The sequence below is a fragment of the Cydia pomonella genome, chromosome 20 (assembly GCF_033807575.1).
Source record: "Cydia pomonella isolate Wapato2018A chromosome 20, ilCydPomo1, whole genome shotgun sequence".
NCBI classification, from domain to species: domain Eukaryota; kingdom Metazoa; phylum Arthropoda; class Insecta; order Lepidoptera; family Tortricidae; genus Cydia; species Cydia pomonella.
In genome coordinates, this window is record NC_084722.1 from 13289164 (window position 1) to 13315124 (window position 25961).

Consider the following 25961-nt stretch of genomic DNA (forward strand, 5'->3'; position numbering starts at 1 on the left):
TTCATATCCGCCTATTTTTTGAAGTAGGTTTAAACGGACTTTTGATTCCAAGTACAGCAAGCTGAAAAAGTGCATACCCACTATATGAATTATTTCCATTTATAGTGGGTATGTAGTTTTAAAACTATGTGTACATAACTACATTTATGTAAAAACTATAAGAATTATTTTTCTACAATCTAAAGCATTTCGTTGTGTCTATTCTGAGAATAACGTAATTGTTGAGGTAAATTAACCCTTAGACGGTCGTCACCATGGAAACGGTCGCACGCCGCTTAGGTGTGTGAGCGGGTCATCGATATACTTGCACAGCGCTGTCTCGATCACACATCGAAGTGGCGTGTGAATCCGCATCAGTGACAATCGCGTTATTAATTAATAAGTATATTTATAAAGCTGTATAGTCAAGTCTGAAAATATCGATACGAAAATAGTGCCAAAAATATGTATACACGACCTTACTGCCCATATATTAAGGTAGTGTATAAATATTTTTGGCACTTTGTCCGTATCGATATTTTCAAACGTGACCGTTACATGGGTCAAAATTGTTTTCATTGTCTTGTTTTTTGTCCCCAAAGTATGTGACGGAGTGTAGCTTTTTGTATGAGACGAAATTTACTTAGTTAAAAAAAAAGAATATAATCTACAGCTAAAAAGACATCCGATAGCACTCGACTTTTTTTTATTTGATAGAAGACGAAAATACAAGCGTGACATCGTGGTCAGAATCAAGCCAACGGAAACAATGTCGACCCACATATGAAAACATTTCATGAAATACAGTGAAAATCTTATAAAATATAGTTGTTTCATTGTTACCACAATTTCCCATTAGAGTTGATGTGGGGGATAGGCCTTGATCATTTCCGTCCTTCCCATAACTACAGTTTAGTGAAAAGAGAACATTATTGCAATAATTACAACAAAAAAATTAGTTTTTGGCAAAAATTTCATTTTTGGTACAAGCTTTTATCGCTGACTGTACTTTTCTTTCCACAGGCAACTAATACTCATCGAGACAATTCTAAAAACCCCAAAACACAATTAGGTTGCGTTGTTTTATTACAGAGTTCCTATGGCTACCTCCTGTCTCCATCATCAGATCAGCTTGATGGTACCATAATATTGCATTGTCACCCGACTTACATATGTATGCAAATTTTCAGCTTCATTGGAATCTGGGAAGTGGGTCAATTTAACTTGCAAGATTTGTCCCATACATACTAACAGGGCAAGTTAAATAAAAGCTTGTAAAAATACTAAAATTAATAAATATTTATTTAATCTGATTTACATTATCAAAAATCAAGTCTAACCGGTTAGATTATAAACCTTTACCTGTGTTAAATATATTAAAAAACGGATCACTTTTAAGTCGAAAAGTGTTTTAAGTCTAAAAACGCTCGACATGTTTCACTTCGTACCGAAGAGTGTCGTCAGGAGCTCGCGTTGATGGACTGGCGCAGACCCAATACCTGAGTGACCCGTTTTTTTAAATATTTATTATGCCTGTGTGTCACGCAAGTTTTCTTTATCTATGTTGTTGGGCAAAGAAACCAATCTGACAAAATTTTAAGCCACCCCGCCATTATTTTTAAGATGCACCTACTACCTGGTTAGAGGTGGGTATTTAACTTATGTTTCAATAATGTACTTTTTTCAGTGTACCGTCTATTACATATATCGCAGGAGAATGATTTCTTACCTTGATGGATTACTTTATGTCTATTCAAAGTGCCCTTTTGCGAATAGTTTTTTCCACATATGTCACATTTGTACAGATCTGCCTTCATGTGAAGTTTTTGATGTTCCATTAAATTTGCCAACCTAGCAAATTTCTTTTCACACATGTCACATGAATGGTCTTTTTTTACCGTATGAGTTACCATATGGACCTTTAAATGATTTAGAACCCTAAACTTTCTAAAACATATCTCGCACGAAAAATCTTTTATATCTGTATGTGTTTTTTCGTGCATCTTTAAATTTGCCAATTGCGTGAATACCTTATTACATATTTTACATGAATGCGGCTTTTCTCCGGTGTGAGTTAATTTATGTTTATTCAAAGTGCCAGATTCTGTAAATTGTTTCTTACAAATATCACAAGAATATGGTTTTTCTCCAGTGTGGATTCGTTTATGACGTTTAAAATGACTCATTTGCGTGAACTGTCTGTTACATATTTCACAAACGTGTGGCTTGTCACCACTATGGATGAGTTCATGACGTTTCATAGAAGTCATTTGTGTAAACTTCTTTTTACATATTATGCAGGAGTACGGCTTCTCCCCAGTGTGTGTTCGTTGATGCACCCTTAAAGTCCCTAATAGTGTGAATTGTCTATCACATATGTTGCAGGAATAAGGTTTTTTTGTTTGTGGTGCATGTTGTACTTGTGGCAACATCTGTTTCTTGGGTTGCTCATTACCCGTAGGTAATGGGTCGGCCAGCTGCTTGGTGGCACTTTTGTTACTCTCCAGTGCGACTGAAACCAAATTGCATTGAATAAAAATTGATTTCTATTTATCCGTACCAAGATTTTAGTAACTAGGAGTAGACTTCAATTAAGTCATGTTGTTCTTGATGATGATTGATGACGGTTACTTGTTACCGTATTCACATTAACTGGGCCAAAATACTTTTTAATGCCTAAAAACTAGTCTCTTTTCAAATTCAAATCAATTACACTTATTTTGAAATATAATACAATTAACTTACAATTTAATACATAACATTTAATAACTCTGTTATTATTGCCACTGCGTTACCATTTTGGCCTAAAGATTTATTTAAAATACTTGGGCTCCAGAAGTTTCTTGTTGTTTACCACTAACCAATGCTCTTTCTGCAGTTTCTTTTTCTAATAAGATATATATTTTTTAATATCGGTAAAAATAATATATTTATCATGAAAACTTTGCTGCAGCGATGATAGACAATTATAGAAAACATTATGAATATTCTAAATGAATATAAAAAAGTAATAGAATGTTATCTTTTAGTAACTAATTTGTCTCTTGAAACAAAATTTGTCCACAATATTTATTAGGCATTGAAAAGTGTTTTGGCCCAACTATCTCTTTGGTATCTTTGACTTTAAAAACTACAATAATTAACTTATTTCTTGCCAAATTAATGGCCCCCCAAGTTATTCGGATTTAAATGTACTCAAGAGACTATTTTGTGTGGTTAGACATGCTCTCAAAACTTAATAACTGTAAAATCAAGAATTAGGAGAATTTAAAAAAGTTATTGTGCATATTTAGTTGAAATGCCGATGGAGGCAGAGCGTGCCGCGTGTGATGGATCCGAAAAACGTTAGAAACAGAGAGCCTACCGCGAACTACGTTTGATATGTTGCCTCTCTGACGCACTTGTTAATTTGTAAGTAAGTGTGACAGGGAGGCAACACGTGGAATGTGGCCATCTGGTGTTGAAGATTAAAGGTGGAGTCATCCCAAAACATTTATTATGAATATTGTATAGCAGAATATATTTCATGATGAATGGTTTTTATTACATTTGTTATTACTTATTACTTTATTTTAATTCGATTTTGAAACTGTATGCGACCTTATTGGACGTGGTGAAGGTTGAACCGCCATGAAGAAAACACCAATAAAGTGTTATTTTGAAATAGCAGAACACTTTCATAAAATAGTCTGTTAACAGTAAGCTCTTGCTATTTTGCAATCATTGCAACTGCTATTATAATGAGATAACTGTCTTTTATTGTTACTCACCACGAGGAAGTCCTTCGGAACCTGACTGCTGCTCTTCACACACCAGCTCTGACTTCACCTCAACGTCACACACCTTTGAGGCTGGTTGGTCGCAACCAAAAATCTCTGTGTTTTCACAAACAGGCTCCTGCTTTACAAATACTGCTTCTATATCATATTTCACTGTAAAGAACAATAACAAAAAATATTTAAAAAAAATGAAAAATTCAACAGAAACCGAAAGTTTGAGAGTAACCTAGTGTTGGTTAAGACTGCACCAACCGTCCAGTGGCGCCCTCTTTAGAGGGATTGTGTTTTCTAATAAACCAGTTCATTTCTGTATAATCCAGTACATTAATATCATAAACCCCATCATCAGTGATCAAGCAACAAAAGTGGAGATGGGCTGGCCACATAATGAGGGAAAACAAAGATAAATGGACAAAATAATTACAAGCATGGATATCATATTGTAAGTACAACGTTTCAGAGCAATCTAGCTAGTCGTTTTAAAATGATAGCTTAACATGGTTTCTCCTACGTTTGTATGGAGAAACGAGCTTGCTGCGGACTCTTTAAAATGTTTTTATAATAATTTAAGTACCACAATGCAAACCTTGGTCCTTATTTTCCAGTTGTGGCTCTGTTGTCTCGTTGTTCTCCTCATTGTTCGTGTTCAGTCGCGCCTCGTCGTCGCCGTCCCACTCAGACTCCTTCTTTACTTGTACTGTTTCTAGTGACATACCGAGGATTTCCTTTCCTTATATATGCAGTCCGGTTACGAGAATACTACATTTTTGTATAACGGAAGACTGTGGCGATCGATAACATTCAAAACTGATTTACAGCCCGAAATACTTTAAATACGGTCTCCCGAAGATAATACAATAGCGAGGACTCTTATTACCCCAAGTTGAGGTTCTCTGAGGGTTTTGTTTACTTTCGCGAAGATTTAGATTATAACGTAGTGATTATAATATATGCTCTTTTATTTAGATTACGAAGACGAAAAGAAGGAGATCGATAACATATTTCACATTCACATCTCTGACGTTGACATAATGTTGACATTACTAACTATAATTAACGAATGGAAACAAAAGGCCAAATTGACGAAATACCGGTTTTGCAGTATCATTACTCAGTGGTTTTGTCTTTGTCTCAAACATAAAATTTGACATAAGATGCAAAAAAAACTTTTTCCAAGTTTTTCCCGTTTCCACAACAAAACTTTTCACTCATTTCTACGATAAGATTATATTATATAAACCACTTTTAAGTCACAAGTGTAGCAATTACCCATTCTTAGTTCTTTTTTATACGAAATTAAAATCATTCATTTATTTTATTTATTGCAAGCAATAAAAAACTTATCTGTATCACATTATTAACCTTGTTAATGATAAGGCAGGATTGTTTTAATTAATTCGTGTTAATTGAGACAGGCAGTCAATTTACACCATGGTTGTAGAAGTGCCGAAAATCCAATTAGGAAATGGACAGACGATGCCGATTGTCGGACTTGGAACTTACGCGGTAAGTTAATTTTAAAATGTTTAAAACTATTGTAATTATTTAAAATGTTATTTTTTTATTATACTTAACTTGCAAGTAGATTGTTTTACTGTTTTTACGATTCAAACTGAAACATTTAATTAAGTTAATGGTTTCCTTGTATTGAGAGCATGTATAAGATTTAAGTCTTATAATTTTCCTTAAGCAAAAAAACCGAGCTTATTATTACTTCTAAACTTGTGAACATAACCTCTAACCAAGATAACCTAGCTGAATTAAACTTATAATTTTATTTATATATGAGCTTCATCCTTACTTAGTATAAAATATATGTGTTCGAGTTGTGGCGGTGGTGTTAAACTTGCAGAGAGCAGTAACAAGAAGTGTTTAATGTTTTACAATTTTAAGTTACAAAAATGTTGTTTTAAATGGAAGTTGTTTAATGAGTGAACCCGGCCTCATTGGTCTCAAAAAGAACACTAGAAGTAAATTCGCTGTGAATGATTGAGGTATTGCGACGCGTGCGTCTTTTGCTGGCAGCACGAGGTATAAAACGTGTTAAGGTACATTGCATTGAACAACATGTTTTAATTTGAAATAAATTGAGATGTTTATCAAAACAACTTTGGGTACAAATCAAGAATATTTTGATGATGTTATTTAATAGTCACACTACTTGTATACTTCCTAAAGATGGCATATAGTTGAGAAATTGAGTATGGTACCACCATGACAGGGTGGCCTAGAAGTCTATGAGGACAATGATTCAAATGTGGCCTCCGCCACTGGAGGGCTTAGTAATTTTTTATTAGTAAATGTCATTCTATATTATGTTTATTAATTTCAGCGTAAAGCGGAACCAGGCCAGTACCGGCAAGCAGTAGAGTGGGCTATCGAGGCAGGGTACCGGCACATTGACACAGCCTCCAGCTACCACAACGAGCAGGAGGTTGGGGAGGGGATAGCTAATGCCATCAACAAGGGACTGGTTACTCGACAGGAACTGTTCATCACTACCAAGGTAATTGTGATGTTAAGTAAATTCAGCATAAAGCAGAGTCAGGCTGGCACTTCGACAAGGCCAGCTACCACAATGAGGAGCAGGTTGGGGAGAGAATAGCTTACGTCATCAGCAAGGGACTGGTTGCTCATCAGGAGCTCTTTGTTCCTACAAAGGTTAGTATCAGTAGGAGTATTTTCAGAGGTTGCTAGGAAGCCAAGTTTTCCTTTGACAAAGTAAAATAAATAAATAAATGGTTCCTACCGTTTTTAAAAGTTTAATTCATATTTAAAGTAGCATTTATTAGCAAGCAACACTAGGCGTATGATTTTATCCCTTTTTTTCTATGTCAAATACCTACAATACTTCTATTTGTAAGGTTCTGTGTATTATGACTCTTCAAAAGTTGAAAACACAGTATACATATCAAGCACCAGGGAAATATGTAGATTTTCTATAACTTTCATTATTTTTATCACTAAAAATTACTACTTAACATTGGCACTTTTTCTAGTAGAACAAGCCTCTTATAAAATAATGTTGAGGAGTGTCCACCATTGGCGGGCTTTTAACAAATTACAGATAGTTGTATGTAGAAGTCTGAGAAGGAAAGGTTGGAATATCCCACAATTTTTAAAGAATAACTACCTGTCATTATATAAAGGGCCACCGCTTCACAACAACAACCTCAGGTGGTTGGTAGAGTTGATAGTGTTATAGAAGAATGTAGTTTAATTTTGAGACAAAATTTAGTCTTAAATATTAAAATTTTTTGTTAGTTCAAATAATACCTTCAACAAGTCCAAAGTTGGCCTCATTAACATTTTTAGACCTACAGTTAATTAACTGCGTTGCTTTACAGTTGTGGAATGACTGTCATGCAGAGGCTGATGTTATCCCGGCACTGGAGAAGTCCTTGGCAAAGCTGAAACTGGACTATGTGGACCTGTATCTAGTGCACTGGCCTGTCTCTGTTAATGTAAGTTACGTAAACTACAGGCTTAATAGCATGGAGAAATAAGTAAGCCTAGAGTGCTCACTCCATACATCAGTTTTCTTACATAATAATAACCAAGATATATAAATAAATAAATAAATATCATGGGACATTATTACACAAAATGACTATTCCCACAGTAAGCTCAATAAGGCTTGTGTTGAGGGTACTTAGACAACGATATATATAATATTTATAAATATTTATAAATACTTAAATACGATAGAAAACACCCATGACTCAGGAACAAATATCCATGCTCATCACACGAATAAATGCCCTTACCAGGATTTGAACCCGGGACCATCAGCTTCGTAGGCAGGGTCACTACCGACTAGGCCAAACGGTCGTCAAATAAATTTGGGGATGCACCTATGCCAACTAATGAAAGTAGTGAATATGTTTCGCGAACAAATTTATTATTTGTAGGTGCGTATAAAATTCGCATATCGAGCAAATATCAATATTATTGTTAAATTATTTCATTCGGCCAAGCGAAACCGGATATATTAAGATATTTTTTTAATAAAATAGGTATGATATATAAATGCATATAGGTATATTAATTAGGTTGTTTAATGTCTAAAAATGTCTGTTTGGATTTTGATTGGATATACCTATATGCTGAAAGTGTAAAGTACTTAATAATACGGATGATGTCTTCCAATTTACTCAAGGTTAAGTAAAAAAAATTTTTTTGATGAATATAAATTATATTTTATAAAATATAGGTATCTATACATAAAACTAAACTTAATCACTAAACCTAAATGTATCTGAACTTAAATATGTATAAAATAACTACCTACCTACTGATAGCAGCCCCGGGCTGCCCCATCGCAAAGGTGCCCATCACACTCGCTGCGTTGCCGCGTTGGATTGCGACGGGCAGCCTTTGCATCAGGAAAAATTATCATTTAAATTTAATCATATTTTTTACATATTTTTTGTGTATTATCGTTTGTGTCACTGATGACTTCGTGGATTTTAAATTGCGTCTCTCTCTCAAATATGTCAAACAAAAGTGGTACACAATTACGAAGTGAGTTCCTTATATCGAATGATATTATAACTCCAGATAAAGCTGCCTCTAGTTGTTATATGTGTATGCGTAGGACGGCTTAGGTCGAGTCGAGACTTCCGTTGAAGGCGCTTTTGGTCCAGGTATTCAAGTCGAGCTTCTGCGAAAGTAGCTACACCTTCTCTTATAATTTATACCTTATTGCGCCATTCTGATCTCCGAACCGCAAACTCCTCCAAATGCTTTGATGGGATGTCACAAGCTTTGAGATGGCGCTTCAGAAAGTTTTTATATCGCAGCAGCTTTATTGCGCACAGTGCGACCAGATATTTAAGACTAAGTTTGGTTATGCGAGCCATATACGTGCTCATCAGAGCAATTTGTAAAGGTCGCCGTGGACACGTCATGGAGGACTATACTATATGACTCCAGATAGGTTATAAGCATACAAATTAGTTGTACAAATTGTACATTTGCGCTTTAGTCGCGTCTAGGCAAAAAATCAACATACAAACTTATGTTAACAACGAGTGTAACATAGATGAATGGTCATAATTCTTAAGAGTCTTGCTCCTGTCGGTGGAGTAACCGCCATTCTGTTCTTCTCTCTGCCACTATTTTGAGCTTGTTTTCTTTGAATGGTACCTATACGAAAATTATTTGACAAAAAGAGATTCATTTATTTCATAATTTGTGGATATTTTAATAAATAGGAAAGTATTTTTTGTGCTGCTTATGTATGAGTAACACTACCTATCTATAGTTATATAATATCATTGACAACCGGTCTGGCCTACTTAGTGGGTCCCGGGTTCAAATCCTGGTAAGGGCATTTATTCGTGTGATGAGCACAGATATTTGTTCCTGAGTCATAGGTGTTTTCTATGTACATATTTAAGTATTTATAAATATTTATATACTATATATATCATTGTCTAAGTACCCACAACACAAGCCTTCTTGAGCTTACTGTGGGACTTTGTCAATTTGTGTAATAATGTCCTATAATATTTATTTATTTATTTATTTTTATCATAACTTATATCCCCTTGCCCTGCTTGATAAGCAAGTAGATATGCAATTCGCCGATGTGTTCCTTCTTAGGAACTGTTTCGAACTTGATATCCAGTCTGCATTTTTCGAAAGGCCACACGTTCGGGTAGTCGCGCGCTGGTATCGATATGTTGCTAAGTTTCCAATAGCGCTGAAAAAAAAAACCACAGACGTTGAGTCCCATCGCGAAAACCTAAAATCGATATTTCGTTATCTCTCTACTCTCTAGCAGAGGCAGACACGATAGAGATCGAGCAGATAACGAAATTTCGCTTTTTGATTTTCGCTGTAGACCCTCTGTATAGATTTCGGACTGAGTAGGTACCTACTTTTGCAAAAAAGTGTGATCGAAAGAGAATCTAGTGATCGCACATCTATGGAGGGTAAAGGCAAGGAGAACACTCTCATATCGGGAAACCTAGAGATGCCACGAATAGTGGTTTTGGTCGATTACCGAATATTCGGCCCCTCTCTCGGCCGAAGCACCGGATAATCGGCATAACATGCCTAAATTTTGAGTCACATTTATTATGAAAACCATTCGCCAACAAAGCACGATATTTGTTAAGATTTAATTTTTGTTGCTCAGGACAAGTGAATGTAGTAGTAGTCAATCAAATCGAACCCACGATAATAATAAAATTATTTAGTAATCAACATAAGCTCAAAAAGTTCTTTGTATTTAACAATTTTCCAAGAATACATTTTAAATATCAATTATTCGCTATGTGCATTGTGCACGACTGTCACGCAACCTAGCGTCCGCGCGTCCGCAAGTTTAGGGGAAAACGTCAATTCACTACATCTTATAAAACTACTCCAAAACTAAAAACTACTGAACGGATTTTCATACGACTTTCATTTATCAATAGAGTGATTCTTGAGGAAGGTTTAGGTATATAAGTTGTTAAAGTTTTGTATAAATTGGTTGAAATATAACGATATTGTCGGAAAAAGTCACACTGGCTAGGAGCTTTAATCGAAAACGCTGCCTAATCCGTTTGAGCTATAACAACACAATGTATGGTGGGGTTGTCTCTCTTTCATGGGTCTACAAAAAAGTCCGTGACGTTGAATGTCTATCTTTTAAGGATAACTTACTATACCCATTCTTAACTTCTAGAAAAAGATCACAAAGTATGTGGCATTTGCAAAGCTATTTACACGGATACAGTGTTAATAATTATCAAATTAAATACATTAGTTATATTAAGCGTTTCACGCAGATGACAATGGTCCCTTACACCATACAATTTAAATTAATATTTCAGGAGTAATCGTAAATCAAAGTTTCATTTCGAGCCATATAACTTGTACGAAATGTTAAAGACGCTATCCGCAGTTAGTTCTAATTTTCACCACCTTATACGCTGAGATATGCGCGAATATTCGGCAAAGTGACCGAATACCGAATAGTTGCCGAATATTCGTGGCATCGCTTAAAATAACTACTGTGCAATAACGTCGACGGTGATTAAATTTTCATGATCTGTTATTAACTTTATTTAGTGATTTTATTGTTATAAATTCGTCGACTGAAATTTACACTCTTGCTATGATGGCGCCACCTATTTAACGCCTTTTGACTAACACTTTTTCAAACACAGAGTGCTCTCCTTACCTTTACCCTCCATACGCATATCGTTTAGATTAAGGGAGCAACGACGAACGACGTCAATAGACAAATATGCCAACATTAAAATAAGGTATAGGTAAAAAACTTAAGTAAGTCCTGTTGTATGTAGTTGTGACGTGTTCGAATAGACATTTGTTTTGTTTGTGTGTGTCTTTTAAACACGTATTGTCTATTCGAACACGTCACAACTACATACAACAGGCGACTTACTTAAGTTTTTTACCTATACTTACAGTTAAGTGAAATAAAAAAAAATACTCTGCCATAGAAAATGTCAAGCTTAGACAATTTTTTAAAGTAATTTCGTGGTTGGTCTCGTAGTAAAAGTTGCTCAGTATGACCTATATATTCATCCCGTAAATTATTGCTCATGACTAAATAAACACGCTGTATATTCCTATTATTGGAAAGTCGGTATATTCTATAGTGGCGCAGTTGGCAAACAGCCGCTTTGTAACAGCGACGAGCCGGGTTCGAACCCCGGACGTCTATGCAGATGTCGGATGCGATGCGTCTTTTTGTATTTTTATGATATTTTATATTTTGGATTGGCTAAGCGAGTGTGATGCGCGAGATAATAAGCGTATCAGTTTCAGCTTGTACAAAAATGTTGTGTTTGGTGGTTTTCTCTGCCTGAAAGTCGCATTTATGAACAGATTTGTGAAATTTTGTGAGCAGATTATATTTTAAGTTTTTATTTTATTTTGTGTTCCACGACAGTTTTATTTTAGTTCGTTGAGTGAAGCAACTTACAGGGGGTGCAGGGCACTCTAGCCCAGCTGCGAGCAGAGCTCTCCCAATGTATTTATCCTTGTTCATAATATCGCACAATTTGAACTGGAACTCCACGAAACTGGGTCGGTACTCGTTGTGAAGAAATTCGTAAAACACGAAATTGAGCTGAAACGATAAAATATATATCTCTTCAAGTGGCATATGTCATTTTTGAGTTATTGGAATTTTGATTTTATTTCAATTAATCAAATTTAAAATTTAAATGAGATAATCGGGAGTCGGCGGCCTACCACTCCAAGGGTATATCATCTTCACACTCTTCTTCTTGAGTGACAATTCTAAACTTAAGGGATTGCAAGAAAGTGCAACCCATCGTGAACCGGTTGGCCCAGCGGTTTTAGGCAACTGCCGCAAAAGCAGAGGATGCCAGTTAGATTCCAGCCCTGAGCACTGCAGATCGTGGTCACTTTAGTATAATATGTTAGTTTATACTTTATATAGTGTTTTACTTGAAAAAAAACAAATAATAAAAAAAAGACATTAATAGCAAAATTAATCAATATTAAACTTAGAGCATATAATAACTGGAGTAGCGCATAGGCATAATTGCGTACAAAAATGCCTGCCGAACGTTGCAAGAACACATGCAAAAAAGATTTCGAAACACGAAGAGACACACGCACATTTAATATTTAAATTAACACATTCTCATTTTGATGCACACAAACATGGAAATGTCTTTAAATACGATTATTTGCAGATTTTGCAAGGTTTTTCACAGAGGGGTAAGTTCGGTTTTTTTATACTACGTCGGTGGAAAACAAGCATACGGCCCGCCTGGTGGCAAGCAGTCTCCGTAGCCTATGTACACCTGCAACTCCAGAGGAGTTACATGCGCTTAGCCGACCCTAACACTCTGCACCCTCGTTGAGCTCTGGCAACCTTGCTCACCTTACTTAGGTACTGAAAGGTTACTCCAGTTACTGTATCCTCTAAAAAGTCTTAAGATATTAAATGCAGTATTTACCGATACATTATTTCCCCAGGGTTGGTGGTTAGTGCCCATCACGTTCAAGTAGTAGTTCCCGCGCCGGACGTACCTTCTCACGTTCACTTTCACGCCGGTGACGTAATTTTCATTGTAGTAGCCGACTTCGGCACGTTCGAAAATTACTTGTAAATTCTAAAATAATATACATACGTGATAGTATCCTCAATAACAATATACATGACGGGTATATACAGAGGTATTACTGTAATAACTAGCTTAAATCTAAAATAGGCCCTTGAGGCATTGTACCAAAGGATGCTAGCGGCATTTCCTCGTTGTACCGCAACATCTTCTTCCTGCCCTTATCCCATATTATGTCGGGTCGGTAGGTACATGTTCTTCTCTTCTATTCTCCTCTATTTTATGTCACCTCAGCACTCACTCCTTTCTGATACAAGTATCCTCTTTCACAAAATCCATCGTTTTTTGGGTCTACCATCCGCTCTCCGTCAACAACATTTATCCCTAACATTCTTTTGGCTATTTGGCATACATTACACCAACACAACCCATAATACATTTAGGTTATGTATTCAATGTGTATTTAATGTATGTATGTTGCGATACAACATACATACATATAAACATTAAATTAGGTACTTGCAAAATCAAAAAATGCGTTCGCTAGTGATTGTAAATAGGTATGCCTGAGTATTACATCTAACCGCTAAATCATTAAAATGACATTAGACTACCAAGTTTAAATCTGGAGAGCAAATTCCATCTAGATATAGGTTTAGGTACTAACGGATACCACTCATTTTGCAATTTGTGTTCGTGTCACGAATTTGATGTTGTTCGGGCAAATATTTACCTACCCCCTTATTCATAAACGTGTACTAAAGTTACGATGCCGCTAATCATCGTTTATCCCTTTCCGACGTATTAGTATGATGAAAAAAAAAACTACTTACTAGATCTCGTTCAAACCAATTTTCGGTGGAAGTTTGCATGGTAATGTATATCATATTTTTTTTTAGTTTTACCACTTTGGAAATGTCTCTCGCGCAAACTATTCAGTTTAGAAAAAAATTGTATTAGAAACCTAAATATCATTTTTACAAATACAAATACAAGTACAAATAGCAGAATAAGCAACCAATTGTCATTTACCACCTAAGACACTTTTGTACCTACTTATTCTTTGCAAATAAATAAATACAAATACAAATAAAGACCTATCCATAGATAACCCACACGTATGGATATGATGAAAAAGTTATTTTTTTAATTTTATGACGTATTAAAAAAAACTACTTACTAGATCTCGTTCAAACCAACTTTCGGTGGAATTTGCATGGTAATGTACATCATATATTTTTTTAGGTTTATCATTCTGTTATTTTAGAAGTTACAGGGGAGGGACACACATTTTACCACTTTGGAAGTGTCTTTCGCGCAAAGTATTCAGTTTAGAAAAAAATTATATTAGAAACCTCAGTCTAATTTTTAAAGACCTATCTATAGATACCCCTCACGTATGGGTTTGATGAAAAAAGATTTTTTGAGTTTCAGTTCGAAATACGGGGAATCCCCAAAATTTATTGTTTTTTTTTTTCTATTTTTGTGTAAAAATCATAATGCGGTTCATAGAATACATCTACTTACCAAGTTTGAACAGTATATCTCTTATAGTTTCGAAAAAAAGTGGCTGTGACATAAACGGACAGACAGACGGACATGACGAATCTATAAGGGTTCCGTTTTTTGCCATTTGGCTACGGAACCCTAAAAAACACAAACAGATACAAAAAAAACTTAAATTATTTAGAGGTGTAAATATCTCTTAAGCGTCAAAACTAAATGATTGTATACATTATCAAATTATCCTTAGAGATGTATAGGGTCTCCAAGAATCAAAAATCTGTCATTCTTTCCGTCATTCCTTCATTTCAATCGCTACACTAATTACTAGTAATGTCATTTCTAATGATAGTATCTGGCACGTAGTACGTGAAGTACATCTAAGCATTTAGCTTATTCTGTACAGACTTTGAAAAGACAAAGTCCACACTTGTGCCATTATACAGATCAGTTTTATCATAAGGAGCGTGCATGAACTGTAGGAGGCAGCACAGGAGCCGTCAGATTTTTGGCGCTAGGCGTAACTATGATGTTTATTGTTCCGATGTAGCCCACAAGATGGCAGAACCTACTTGCACAAGAAAACACGTGATGTGTAAATGTACATGTTTATGGTTTCGATTCAGGCCACAAGATGGCAGACCCTCCAACGCGCACGGCCCCTATTGGTATTTTATAGGAGGATGGGCAGATTTATATGGACCATGACCTATGAACGAATAAGAAAAGCGAAATATCATCGGAATGGTTTTTTTATATACTCCATCTTTTTGTATGGCGAGACTTGTCAAATCCCTGTTTAAATAAAAATTATGACACAAAAAAAACATAAGAAAACGATTAACAAACTAAAATATCGTGACACAAAAACATCGACAATAACAAAATCTTGATGATCTGCGACGCAGCTGAACTTAGTATCGAAAAAAAACTATACAGGGTGATTTCGGGGTCGTGGAGCAAGAGAACAAGACATCACACAGAATTCAAAGATGAGTCTAATGATGTTGCTCATTATTTATTATCACCAATAATTATGATTATTTTTCAGATGGCAAGTAGAAAAAAACATGTTTGCATACAGTTTGGTCACCCTACTCAATGTGACGTCTTGTCGCTTTCCATACAGCGTATGTCAAAAGTCATAGGGTGACCATGATTACTTCGTAAAAGATTAATTTTACTTGAAAAATAATTAAAATCAAACTAATTAACTTTCAATCAAATACTACCGTATGATAATGTAAATCATTTTTAAATTCAGAAAAGGTGACGTTTACGTACATAGAGAATGCTGACGATTCTGAGTTAAATGAGCCAAAGAAAGTCCAAATATGTAAGAATCAGGTTTAGTTGTTTTTTAAACGCTCAACTACACTTCGACCACGTTAAGTTTGTATCGACTTGGTAGTGACAATAATGCATATTAAGTATATGAGTATTTCCGATAGGAGCGCCATATCTGGGGGCTGATTTTTGAATTTCGAGCGCTCGATTTCGTCACTCGAAATTCTGTGGAAAACTGCGAATTGTTATTTTTGAAATCAGACGTGAGAAGTGCATGACGGTCTTCTTAGATTTAAAAAAAGCCTTCGACACTGTCTCTCTCCCCATCCTTTTACATAAATTGGAAAAAGTTGGAGTAAGAGGAACCCCACTGGCTCTATTCGAAGACTACCTTAAAAACAGAAGTCAGCAAACTAAATTAGAAAATTATATAAGTGTAGCCAAAGAAGTGACCTGTGGTGTTCCTCAAGGTAGCGTACTCGGTCCGACGCTTTTTCTCATTTATATCAATGATTTGTGTAATATGCAATTAAAAAATGCTAAAATTTACTCTTATGCCGATGACACAGCTGTTACTTTTACTGGTAAAACATGGGATGATGTAAGAGCTAACGCTGAGGAGGGATTACAACAAATAGGAAAATACCTTAACAATAATATACTTACCCTTAATACTGATAAAACCAATTATATATGTTTTGGCATCTACAATGATTCTCAGCCAAATGAAGACTTTACCATCAGAATCCACAGCTGTTGCAATACCCCTAGCATAGGAAACTGTACCTGTCCTATTATCAAAAAGGTAACGACCACCAAATATCTAGGTATATTTCTAGACCAGCGCCTCTCCTGGTATCCACACCTCGAACATGTTTCTGGACGACTACGTAAACTGACTTGGATTTTCAAAACATTAAGAGAGGTTGTACCAAGAACGAACTCTGAATCAAAGATATCCAGTAGAGACCTTTTAAAAGAAATTTATATATCTTTGGTTCAATCAGTATTGAGATATTGCATACCGGTTTGGGGAGGGGCAGCAAAAACCAAATATATTCAGGTAGAACGATCACAGCGTGGCTTGATTAAAGTAATGTATTTTAAAAAACGAAGATTCTCCACAGAAAGACTGTACACCATATCTAACCTCCTAACTGTTAGGCAACTATATATAATGTCCACAGTTTTAAAAGTACATAGATCCTTGCCATATGATTCTAGTACAGAATAGAAGAAGGAAAGATGTTGTTGTGAATAATAAGACTAGAACCATATTTGCAAGAAGACAATTTTACAAATTATCAAATCACCTGTATAATGTAATAAATAGGTATCTCAACATATATGGAAAAAATTACCATCACTGTAAAACAGTTATTCCAAAATGGCTTCAGGCAAAAAATTATCATGAGACGGAGCGACTACTCCAACTGTAAAGAGTGTATTCCCAAGCGCACGCACGCTTACACACACACACACACACACACACACACACACACACACACACACACACACACACACACACACACACACACACACACACACACACACACACACACACATGAACACACTCCTATCCTAAACATTAAAAATATATGTAATAAATATATATAAATATCTAAAATAAAATAAAAAAAACGGTAATTTTGTAATATAATGTAACTACTAGTAATTACGGTTGTGGAAGAGCGGGACGTCTCAACACAGGCTTTGTAAGCCTAAAGAGAGGCCCCAGCAAATGCTTACTATATGTTTGTAAATAGATAATAAAGATATTTTTCATTTTTTTTTCATTCATTTTCAAATACAAGCAATAAAAATTGGGCATCTAGTGGTATTGACCACTCGTTTCCAATTGTACGAGTATTAGTAGAATTTAAATGCCCAGTAGTGGAGATGAATTGAAGGGACTTACACGAAATCGAGCACTCGAAATTCAAAAATCGACCCCCTGGCGTAGCGCTTGGCATGAAAACTTCACTAGCTTGGACAGATTCTTTGTACCTACTTACCCAAACATGATTCACGCTAACGAGAACCATAATTATAAGAAAAGCGATCGTAGACATTTTACTTGCTATTCCACTTGCCTTACATGAAAAATCGATTAAATATTGAATTAATGCGCATTCAATATAGGGATGCGTGCAAGATTTGATTCGCAAACAAATCTATTATGGGCAGGTATTATTAATTCGCATATCACGCAAATCCATATTGTAATATACTCTATACAAATATTATAAATACGAAAGTGTGTCTATCTGTTACCGCTTCTTCCTCGCGTTGTCCCGGAATTTTGTCACGGCTCATTGAAGCCTGGGGTCCGCTTGGCAACTTATCCCTAGGTTTGACGTAGGCACTGGTTTTTACGAAAGCGACTACCATCTGACCTTCCAACCCAGAGGGTAAACTTGGAATTAGGCTGGTTTCCTCACGATGTTTCCTTTCGCCGAAAAGCGACTGGTGAACATGAAATGATATTTCTAAGTCTCGAAAAACTCATTGACACGAGCCGGGGTTTGAACTTCCGACCTCCGGATTGCAAGTCGCGCGCTCTTACCGCTAGGCCACCAGCGCTTCTCTGTCTATCTATCCGTTGACATTTCACGCTTAAACCGCTAAACCAATTTAGTTGAAATTTATCCCGGTCCTGGTATTAGTTCCGGGGGAAAACAGGATAGTTTTTGTCCCAGAAATCATCCTAACGTATTCGGCGCCGTGTCAAACCCAAAGCTGTCGGCGCGGACGCCACATCGTCGAAGTGCCAAACTGAAAATAACTTTATGCATAATGCACGTAAGTCTATGTTGCTCTGTGGTCTGCGACAATTAATCCTACGGTTGGTATATATCCGTCATTCGCGTCAAAAAGGTTAATTTGGTGAAAAGGATGTGGAAGTTTGTATGGGTAATCAATAACCGCTAAACCGATTTAGACGCAATTTGGTTTGGAAATATGTAGTTTAAGTTATGGAGAAGGATATAGAATAAAGGGTGTATCAATTATTTCTTTAAGAGGAAAGGGGACGGGACGGCCGCTTCTCCATACAAACGCAGTCCCCATTTTCCTCTCTGGATATTGACATAATGGAAAATATTTTTACATCATTTAATGTATATGAACCATAGCTATGCCCCTACGTTTGGCTTTATTCGATTTTTTGATTATAGTAAAAATTAGGATCGAAAAACCGATTTCATACAAATTTTTAAATGTTCCTAACTCTTTTTTTATTCAAAAAAACAGTCATTCAATAACATTAATCAGTAGATTAAGCAGCAGTAAATTGACCTATAGTTTCCTTAATTTACATATCAAAATACGAAGCTAATGCACTTTTTAAATACAAAAAACTATCGTATATAACTCTTTTCATAATTAAAAAATTAGACATTAATCACCCTACGTTTGATTTCGATTTAGAATAGCTGTAAAATAGTTGCAAAATATATTCAATAATGCTATTATCCATAGAGGAAACCAAGAAACGTTTGTATGAAAAGGCGATTTCGCTCGGGTCCTCCACTGATAGGGAGCGTGCATGAACTGTAGTAGGCAGCACAGGAGCCGTCAGATTTTTGGCGCGAGGCGTAAATATGATGTTTATTGTTCCGATGTAGCCCACAAGATGGCAGAACCTACTATGTACAAGAAAACACGTGACGTGTAAATATACATGTTTATGGTTCCGATTCGGGCCACAAGATGGCAGACCCTCCAACACGCACGGTTCCTACTTCCTATACGACATTATATTATAATCGATTATTATGTGACGCTGTAACAAAACCATTCTAATAAATAAAATACATGTTTATGCATTTTTGATCAATTAATGATCCCTTGACCGGTCTGGCCTAGTTGGTAGTGACCCTGCCTATGAAGCCGATGGTCCCGGGTTGAAATCCTGGTAAGGGCATTTATTCGTGTGATGAGCATGGATATTTGTTCCTGAGTCATGAGTGTTTTCTATGTATTTAAGTACTTATAAATATTTATATATTATATATATCGTTGTCTAAGTACCCTCAACACAAGCCTTATTGAGCTTACTGTGGGACTTAGACAATTTGTGTAATAATGTCCTATAATATTTATTATTTATTTATTATTTATGGAACATAAATAAAAAGCAGATTAAATAAAATAAGCTACCCGAATTACTAATTCAACGCAGAAGAAGTCGCGGGTAAAAGCTAGTATCAATAGGTATAATTGTTAAATTATTTCATTCGCTGAAGCGACAGCGGATACCTACAATTATTAATGAAATGTATTTATCTATAATATAACGTACCTATTCTACCGTAGGTAATCGTAATGTTGTATTATGATGCTGATTTTTATCATTTGCAGAAATAGGCTTGCTGAAATAAATTCCCTGTCGTCATGTTTAATTATAATGTATATTATATCATTATTCTTAATATTGTCATTGAACTGTATAACCAAAGAGAATTTGAAATAGAGGTAGTATATCTAATAGATCAAAGGCCAAAGGTATGACAGCATCGTTTCGAGCAATGGCGCCATAACCTTTAGGTTGTGCCTGGTAAGATGGCCCCACTTTTTGATATTTAACAAATTTAACACATATCAGTCAAATAATAAGGATCAAAGTCAAATGGCGTTCTAAAAGTTTTAATCATGTGTCGAAAGATGGCAGTAAATTTGTGTTGGTACAAAGTTTTCTTTGACAATACACCTCTATTTCAAATTCTCTTTGGTATAACCTAATTATCCTAATACTTTTTTTAATAAGGTTTAAGTTTAATTCATCCTAAAATTGGAAATGAAAAACCGCATGGCAGCTCGGAGAGCGGAATTTTATGGAATAAACGTCACGGGAACTATTTATTTAACAAGGTAGTTTTAAGAGTACTTTTTCTCTATTGCTACAATTAAGATTCGAGGAAGCAAAAGGATCCAAAATTAAAAGGCGTTGATTTTAAAAGTGGAGTGAAGTTGAATAAAAAAATATAATACAAACTTACAAAACTTTTAAATAATTGCTAACCACTTTGAAACAATTACTAATAGGTAATATTGCTAATAACCAGGTAAGTATTAGGCCGCGGAGGCGAGCGGCAAATTAAAGCCATTTATACATTTGGTCGAGCGCAATGTACCTATGTGCGTCCAGTCCGCGGCCTTATAAATGCGCGAAAACAACTCTGTCTGCCCGGCTGTTACCTCTCCAAGCTTAAACTGTTTTAGCGATATAAGTAGGTACCTATATCAAATTTTGTATGGATGCACATTTAAAGGATATAATAATAATAATAGCGAAGAGTCTCGACCAACACCTTGAAAGACTCTTGCCAGATGGTTGGATCAAGGGTCAGATGCAGAAGGCGGTAATCTTGGACAAGGCGCGGATAGTCCGGCGGTTCCTCTCTCTGCGGCCCTGACCACCGGCCGCTTGGGCCCTGCCCCGCTGGTGGCAGGGCCCAAGCGGTCGCTGGTTTTGTAAGTGTTTTTATATTTTACTTTTATATACATATTGTAAAAAGCCTAGCCTAAGAAAAAGGATAAATAAAGGAAATAATAATAATTCAGCCTATATACGTCCCACTGCTGGGCACAGGCCTCCTCTCATGCGCGAGAGGGCGGGGAGAAGGGGGCATATAAAGGATATAGGATAGTTTTTTCTAAATAAACAGAAGCTAGTTAATTAAAAATTTAAATATTGTATCTACAGGCTTCAGGAGAAGATATGGGTATCGACTACCTGGAGACCTGGCGTGGAATGGAAGAAGCCGCGCGTCGAGGGTTGGCGCGCGGCATCGGCGTGTCTAACTTCAACGCCGATCAGCTGCAGCGACTGATACGGGTTGCCCAGATCAAGCCGCTTGTGAATCAGATAGAGGTAATCTAATGTACGCTCTGACTCCTGTAATATAAAGTTCAAACTTTGGAGCACAGGCGTATTTAAATATTTGTCGCCCGGGTCAATTAGATTTGCCGCCCCATTAAGTGAAAAAACCCTGTCTGCACCCTTTTGCAGCCTACCGCCCCGGTCCATGCCCCCCTAAGCCCTAGGATAAATACGCCCCTGCTTTGGAGTTCGACTCAAAATGGAAGACGCGGCGACATCGGCTGTTTTATAAGTCGTATATTGATATCAACCATCAGGTGAGAGGCCGCTTGGAGATATGCGTGCGGAAGTATATCGCGCCGTTTCGTCGTTTCTAAGTTCAAGGTGGTCCGTTAAAACGGCTGCTGAGGACAATTGACGACATTTGTCAACCAGGCTGGTTAAGATGCTGTCACAGTGGCTGTCACGGTTTAACAAGTATCCAAGTGCGACACAATAAAAGCGCGACTTTTATTGTGTCGCACTTGTATTTAAACATTTTTTTCCATGCAGATATGTTAATACCTAGTGTCAACCAGATTAGAGGAATATGGGAACACCAAATAAGCACTTGTTAAGCAGCAACAACATATTCAAATGTAACCTTTTAATCTAATATTTCAGGTAAACCCAACGCTGACTAACCACGAGCTAGTCAACTTCTGCAAAGCCAACGGCGTGGTCGCGGTAGCGTACACCGCGCTAGGACTGCTATCGGAGGCTCGGCCAGAGTTTGCAGACAAAGATGTTATAAAGACGGACGCGGCGCTAGGACGGGTCGCCGAGCAACATGGGAAGACTAGGGCGCAAGTCGTGCTTAGATATCTGGTGAGTTGCTTTACTTTTCTAGACGGGACTTCAGGGCATTAAAGAACCATGGCCCATCTGGAAGGCGGTGAACAGGCTCAGGTCTCAGGTTGGCCGTTGTAAACAGAGCATGGTCGAATGGAGACTGCTTCGTGGCCACTCTATCCAATGTGCTTGCGACACTGCACCACAAACATGGCGCACCTGCTGGATGCCCCGCGTGCCCGCACTCGTGCTCTGAATCTGACCTGAGAGATGCCACGGTCCGGGCTGTCAGCACCGCTGCTTTCTGGGCATCCACTGTTAAGGGGAACCTCGATACGAGAGAAGAAGAAGGGCATTGAGGAGGAGGGGATTGGTAGAGACCTCAAAATATCAAGAACGTAAATAAAGCACGACGTTCTTCATTGCTCTCATTCTGTCTTCGACTCTTGATATATGATTGATTCATGATATAATTCATTGAAGATATGGAAGAAAAAGACATGCTGCGCCGACCTCAAATGAATGGGATAAGGGCAAGCGAATGATGATAATATGATTCATTCATGATGTTTTAAATTTATAGCTGCTGTTAGAGGCTCTGCAGGATTTTACAGATAAAGATGTTTTTAATGGTCACCAGGGTGCCGGTCGTGGTTAGATATCTGGTGCCTTAGTCCTTTAGACTTGATTTGATACCGGCTAAGCTACTTGACACAAATTAGTACCGGTCTGGCCTAGTGGTCTATGAATCCGATGGTTCTGGGTTCGAATCCCGATAAGGGCATTTATTTGTGTGATGAGCACAGATATGTGTTCCTGAGTCATGGAAGTTTTCTGTGTATTTAAGTAATAATATATCAGTTTTAGCAGAAATATATCGTTGTTTAAGTACCCACAACACAAGCCATCTTGGATTACCGTGGGACTTAGTAAATTTGTGTAGGAAGGTCCCTATAATATTTATTTATATAGATCTCACAATGGCGGCGCGTCATATGTATCTAGCCGTTGGGTAAGCCGAAGTCTGGCTGCTTTTTAAAACCTATAAAGTATAATCTCTAATCGGGGCATCGAGTTGCCCTACTATTGGATCTAGTCTAGCATTTTTGTTAAATTGTTCATTTGCATTATCTCATTTTATCTAAACAGGAAAAGAAACTTTGAATTGGTACTATGTAATGCTCCTAATAATACAGTTAATTAATTTGTAAATGTGTTTGGTAGTTATTGAAATGTAAATTAAGATTAGGATATACATATGTATCCAATTATTATTTTGTTGCCTCGCCTAGAAATAAATAAATAAATGCACTAAACATCTTATATACATTTTTAGATCCAACGCAGCATCCCCGTGATCCCGAAATCTTTCACGCAGTCTCGCCTAGCAGAAAACCTGAACATCTTCGACTTTGAGTTGAGCCCCGCCGACATGGATGTAGTGGACTCATACAATATCAACCACCGCTGCGTGCCTGCCACGGGATTTGCTAAACTCAAAAATTACCCTTTCTAATTTATAGTGACTACAGTTCAAATCTACTATAGTTTTACTATACTTTTATCTCAGGTGGTTGGCAGAGTAGTTTTGTGCGGCGATTTTCCAGTAGAAAATAGCTGAGTTTTGGCACTAAAACTAGTTTATTTACTGATTTAACTTACTTAACATAATATAAATCTGTTTAACCTTTTAACCGCTTACGATTTTTCATCGTGCGTGCTCGTGACGCCGCCGGTACGAAGTTATACGAAGTTTTGTCTTATTTATTAGACTGCGGCGAAATGAGCTGGATATTGTATGTCTTATGTATCAGATTACGGCAATCAAAAGGTTAAATGTCTCAGCCATTTATCAGAGGCCCGCCAAGTTATTATCATATCAAATTCGACATGGTTTTCACTTCTTGTATTTAGAGTTGTTAGTAGTGGTTTAATAGCACGTGCATTTAATAGGATTAGTTATACAAAGAGCAACCCTGGGCTTATACAGTGTATATTTGTAAAATATAGACTTCTCTATGAACACTATTGCGAAAAATTTAGTTAGTTTTAACTAAAGTCAGATCAAGATAAGTAGGCAACGATTTCGTTAACCCTAACAGTGCAAGTGTTAAGTAAACGTCATATTTTCATAGTAGTTTATCGTTTAAAATAGCACTTGCACCGTCTGGGCTATCAAAATCGCTGCCAACTTAACTTGGTCCGAGTGTACACAATTTTACATGTAGTTTGTAAGAAATGTCACGAATTTACACAAGATAGGATACTCATAAATATTTATCACCGCAAGTGCTTCGCAAATATTGTAATATTTATAACTACAATTTACCTATGTATAATTTTAGTTATGATGATATCTTTTATCTAATCGTCTACACTATATGTATGTTATTTTTATAGTTACACTAGTTGTTGCTCGGGACTTCGTACGCGTGGATTTGCATTTTCTGGCAAATCAACTTTGTCAGTAGAAAATGGCGCGAAATTCATATTTTCTATGGGAGGGCAACGCTTTGTGCCTACATTTTTAAAATTTGCCGCACTTTTCTAATAGCGGAAATGGCTTGCCAAACTATATGTTGGTTGTTATTTATTCTACATCAGCATAGAACATAGTGCAGCAAAAGATAGCAGTAGGGTTAATAATTTGGTAATACACAAGCGGTACAAGCGGTGGTGGCCGAGTGGATATGACGTCCGACTTTCAATCCGGATGTCGTGGGTTTAAATCCTGGGTCGTACCAATGAGTTTTTCGGAACTTATGTACGAAATATCATTTGATATTTACCACTAGCTTTTCGGTGAAGGAAAACATCGTGAGGAAACCTGCATACATCTGCGAAGAAATTCAAAGGTGTATGTGAAGTCCCCAATCCGCATTGGGCTAGCGTGGGGACTATAGCCCGAGCCCTCTCGCGCGTGAGAGGAGGCCTGTGCCCAGCAGTGGGACGTATATAGGCTGAATAATTAATTTAATTAATTATAATTAATAATTTTACAACCCATAATATTTGTGTGCCTCAATCTACGAAGGTTCGAACCCCTAAAGGTGCTGATAGACTTGAGCATTCACTTGTGATGAGCATTCTCGCGAACAGAATCTGCTTAAAAACCGATGTTGTCTCGCGAGTCTCTTAATTATGCCGAGATAGAAGACATTTAACAATGTTGTTAGAGTTAGACCAAGCTAACTTAGCAGCGATTTTGATACTGTGCAAGTGTTATTTAAAACGTCATCATTTTATAGAAGTTTGACATTTAAAATAACACTTGCGCAGTATGTGGTCTGTGCTATCAAAATCGCTGCCAACAAGCTAAGTTGGTTGGTCTAACTTTACCTTATTGTTAATCTTAATGTTATAATTATGTTATATGTTTAATGGGGTATGTGTAATGTATTTGATGATGATTCTTATTTGTTTAGGTACGAATGTTTCTTTTACCGAATACTGGATTTTATTTTGTAATTTTCATTGTGTTGGTTCATTTGTAATTTGTATTTTTGGAAATAAACATTCATTATTCATGAGGATTAAGTAATTTCTCACATGTTATCGTCAAAATACACTTAAGAACGGAATTCTTCTTCGTGACAGCCTGATACGTCACTTTCTTCTTTTCTGTGTCTACGCTGTCCTTGGCTTTCTGAACTTCCTGTTGGCTTTAACTGTCCCTTCTAAGATGTTCTTAATGAATTC

General features: G+C 36.6%; 2 protein-coding genes across 3 annotated transcripts; one reads left to right on the top strand and one right to left on the bottom strand.

Moving 5' to 3' along the window:
• Window positions 1–1525: 1525 nt before the first annotated feature.
• Window positions 1526–4803, bottom strand: LOC133529414 (zinc finger protein 239-like). Of its 2 annotated transcripts, XM_061867122.1 has the most exons (3): window positions 4345–4800; window positions 3750–3911; window positions 1526–2491 (listed from the first exon to the last, which is right to left on the bottom strand). In XM_061867122.1, the coding sequence occupies exons 1-3, from the start codon at window positions 4469–4471 to the stop codon at window positions 1620–1622; spliced, it is 1161 nt and encodes a 386-aa protein (XP_061723106.1). In that variant the 5' UTR covers window positions 4472–4800; the 3' UTR covers window positions 1526–1619. The 2 variants fall into 2 exon arrangements, with proteins under 2 accessions (XP_061723106.1, XP_061723107.1); XM_061867123.1 differs by lacking the exon at window positions 1526–2491 and having other exon boundaries at window positions 2617–3911; window positions 4345–4803.
• Window positions 4804–5042: 239 nt separating this feature from the next.
• On the top strand, window positions 5043–25795 carry LOC133529415 (aldo-keto reductase AKR2E4-like). Its single transcript, XM_061867124.1, has 6 exons — window positions 5043–5264; window positions 6091–6264; window positions 7106–7222; window positions 21315–21482; window positions 22095–22298; window positions 23599–25795. Exons 1-6 carry the CDS (start codon window positions 5190–5192, stop codon window positions 23776–23778), a joined length of 918 nt encoding a protein of 305 aa, XP_061723108.1. The 5' UTR covers window positions 5043–5189; the 3' UTR covers window positions 23779–25795.
• Window positions 25796–25961: the final 166 nt, after the last annotated feature.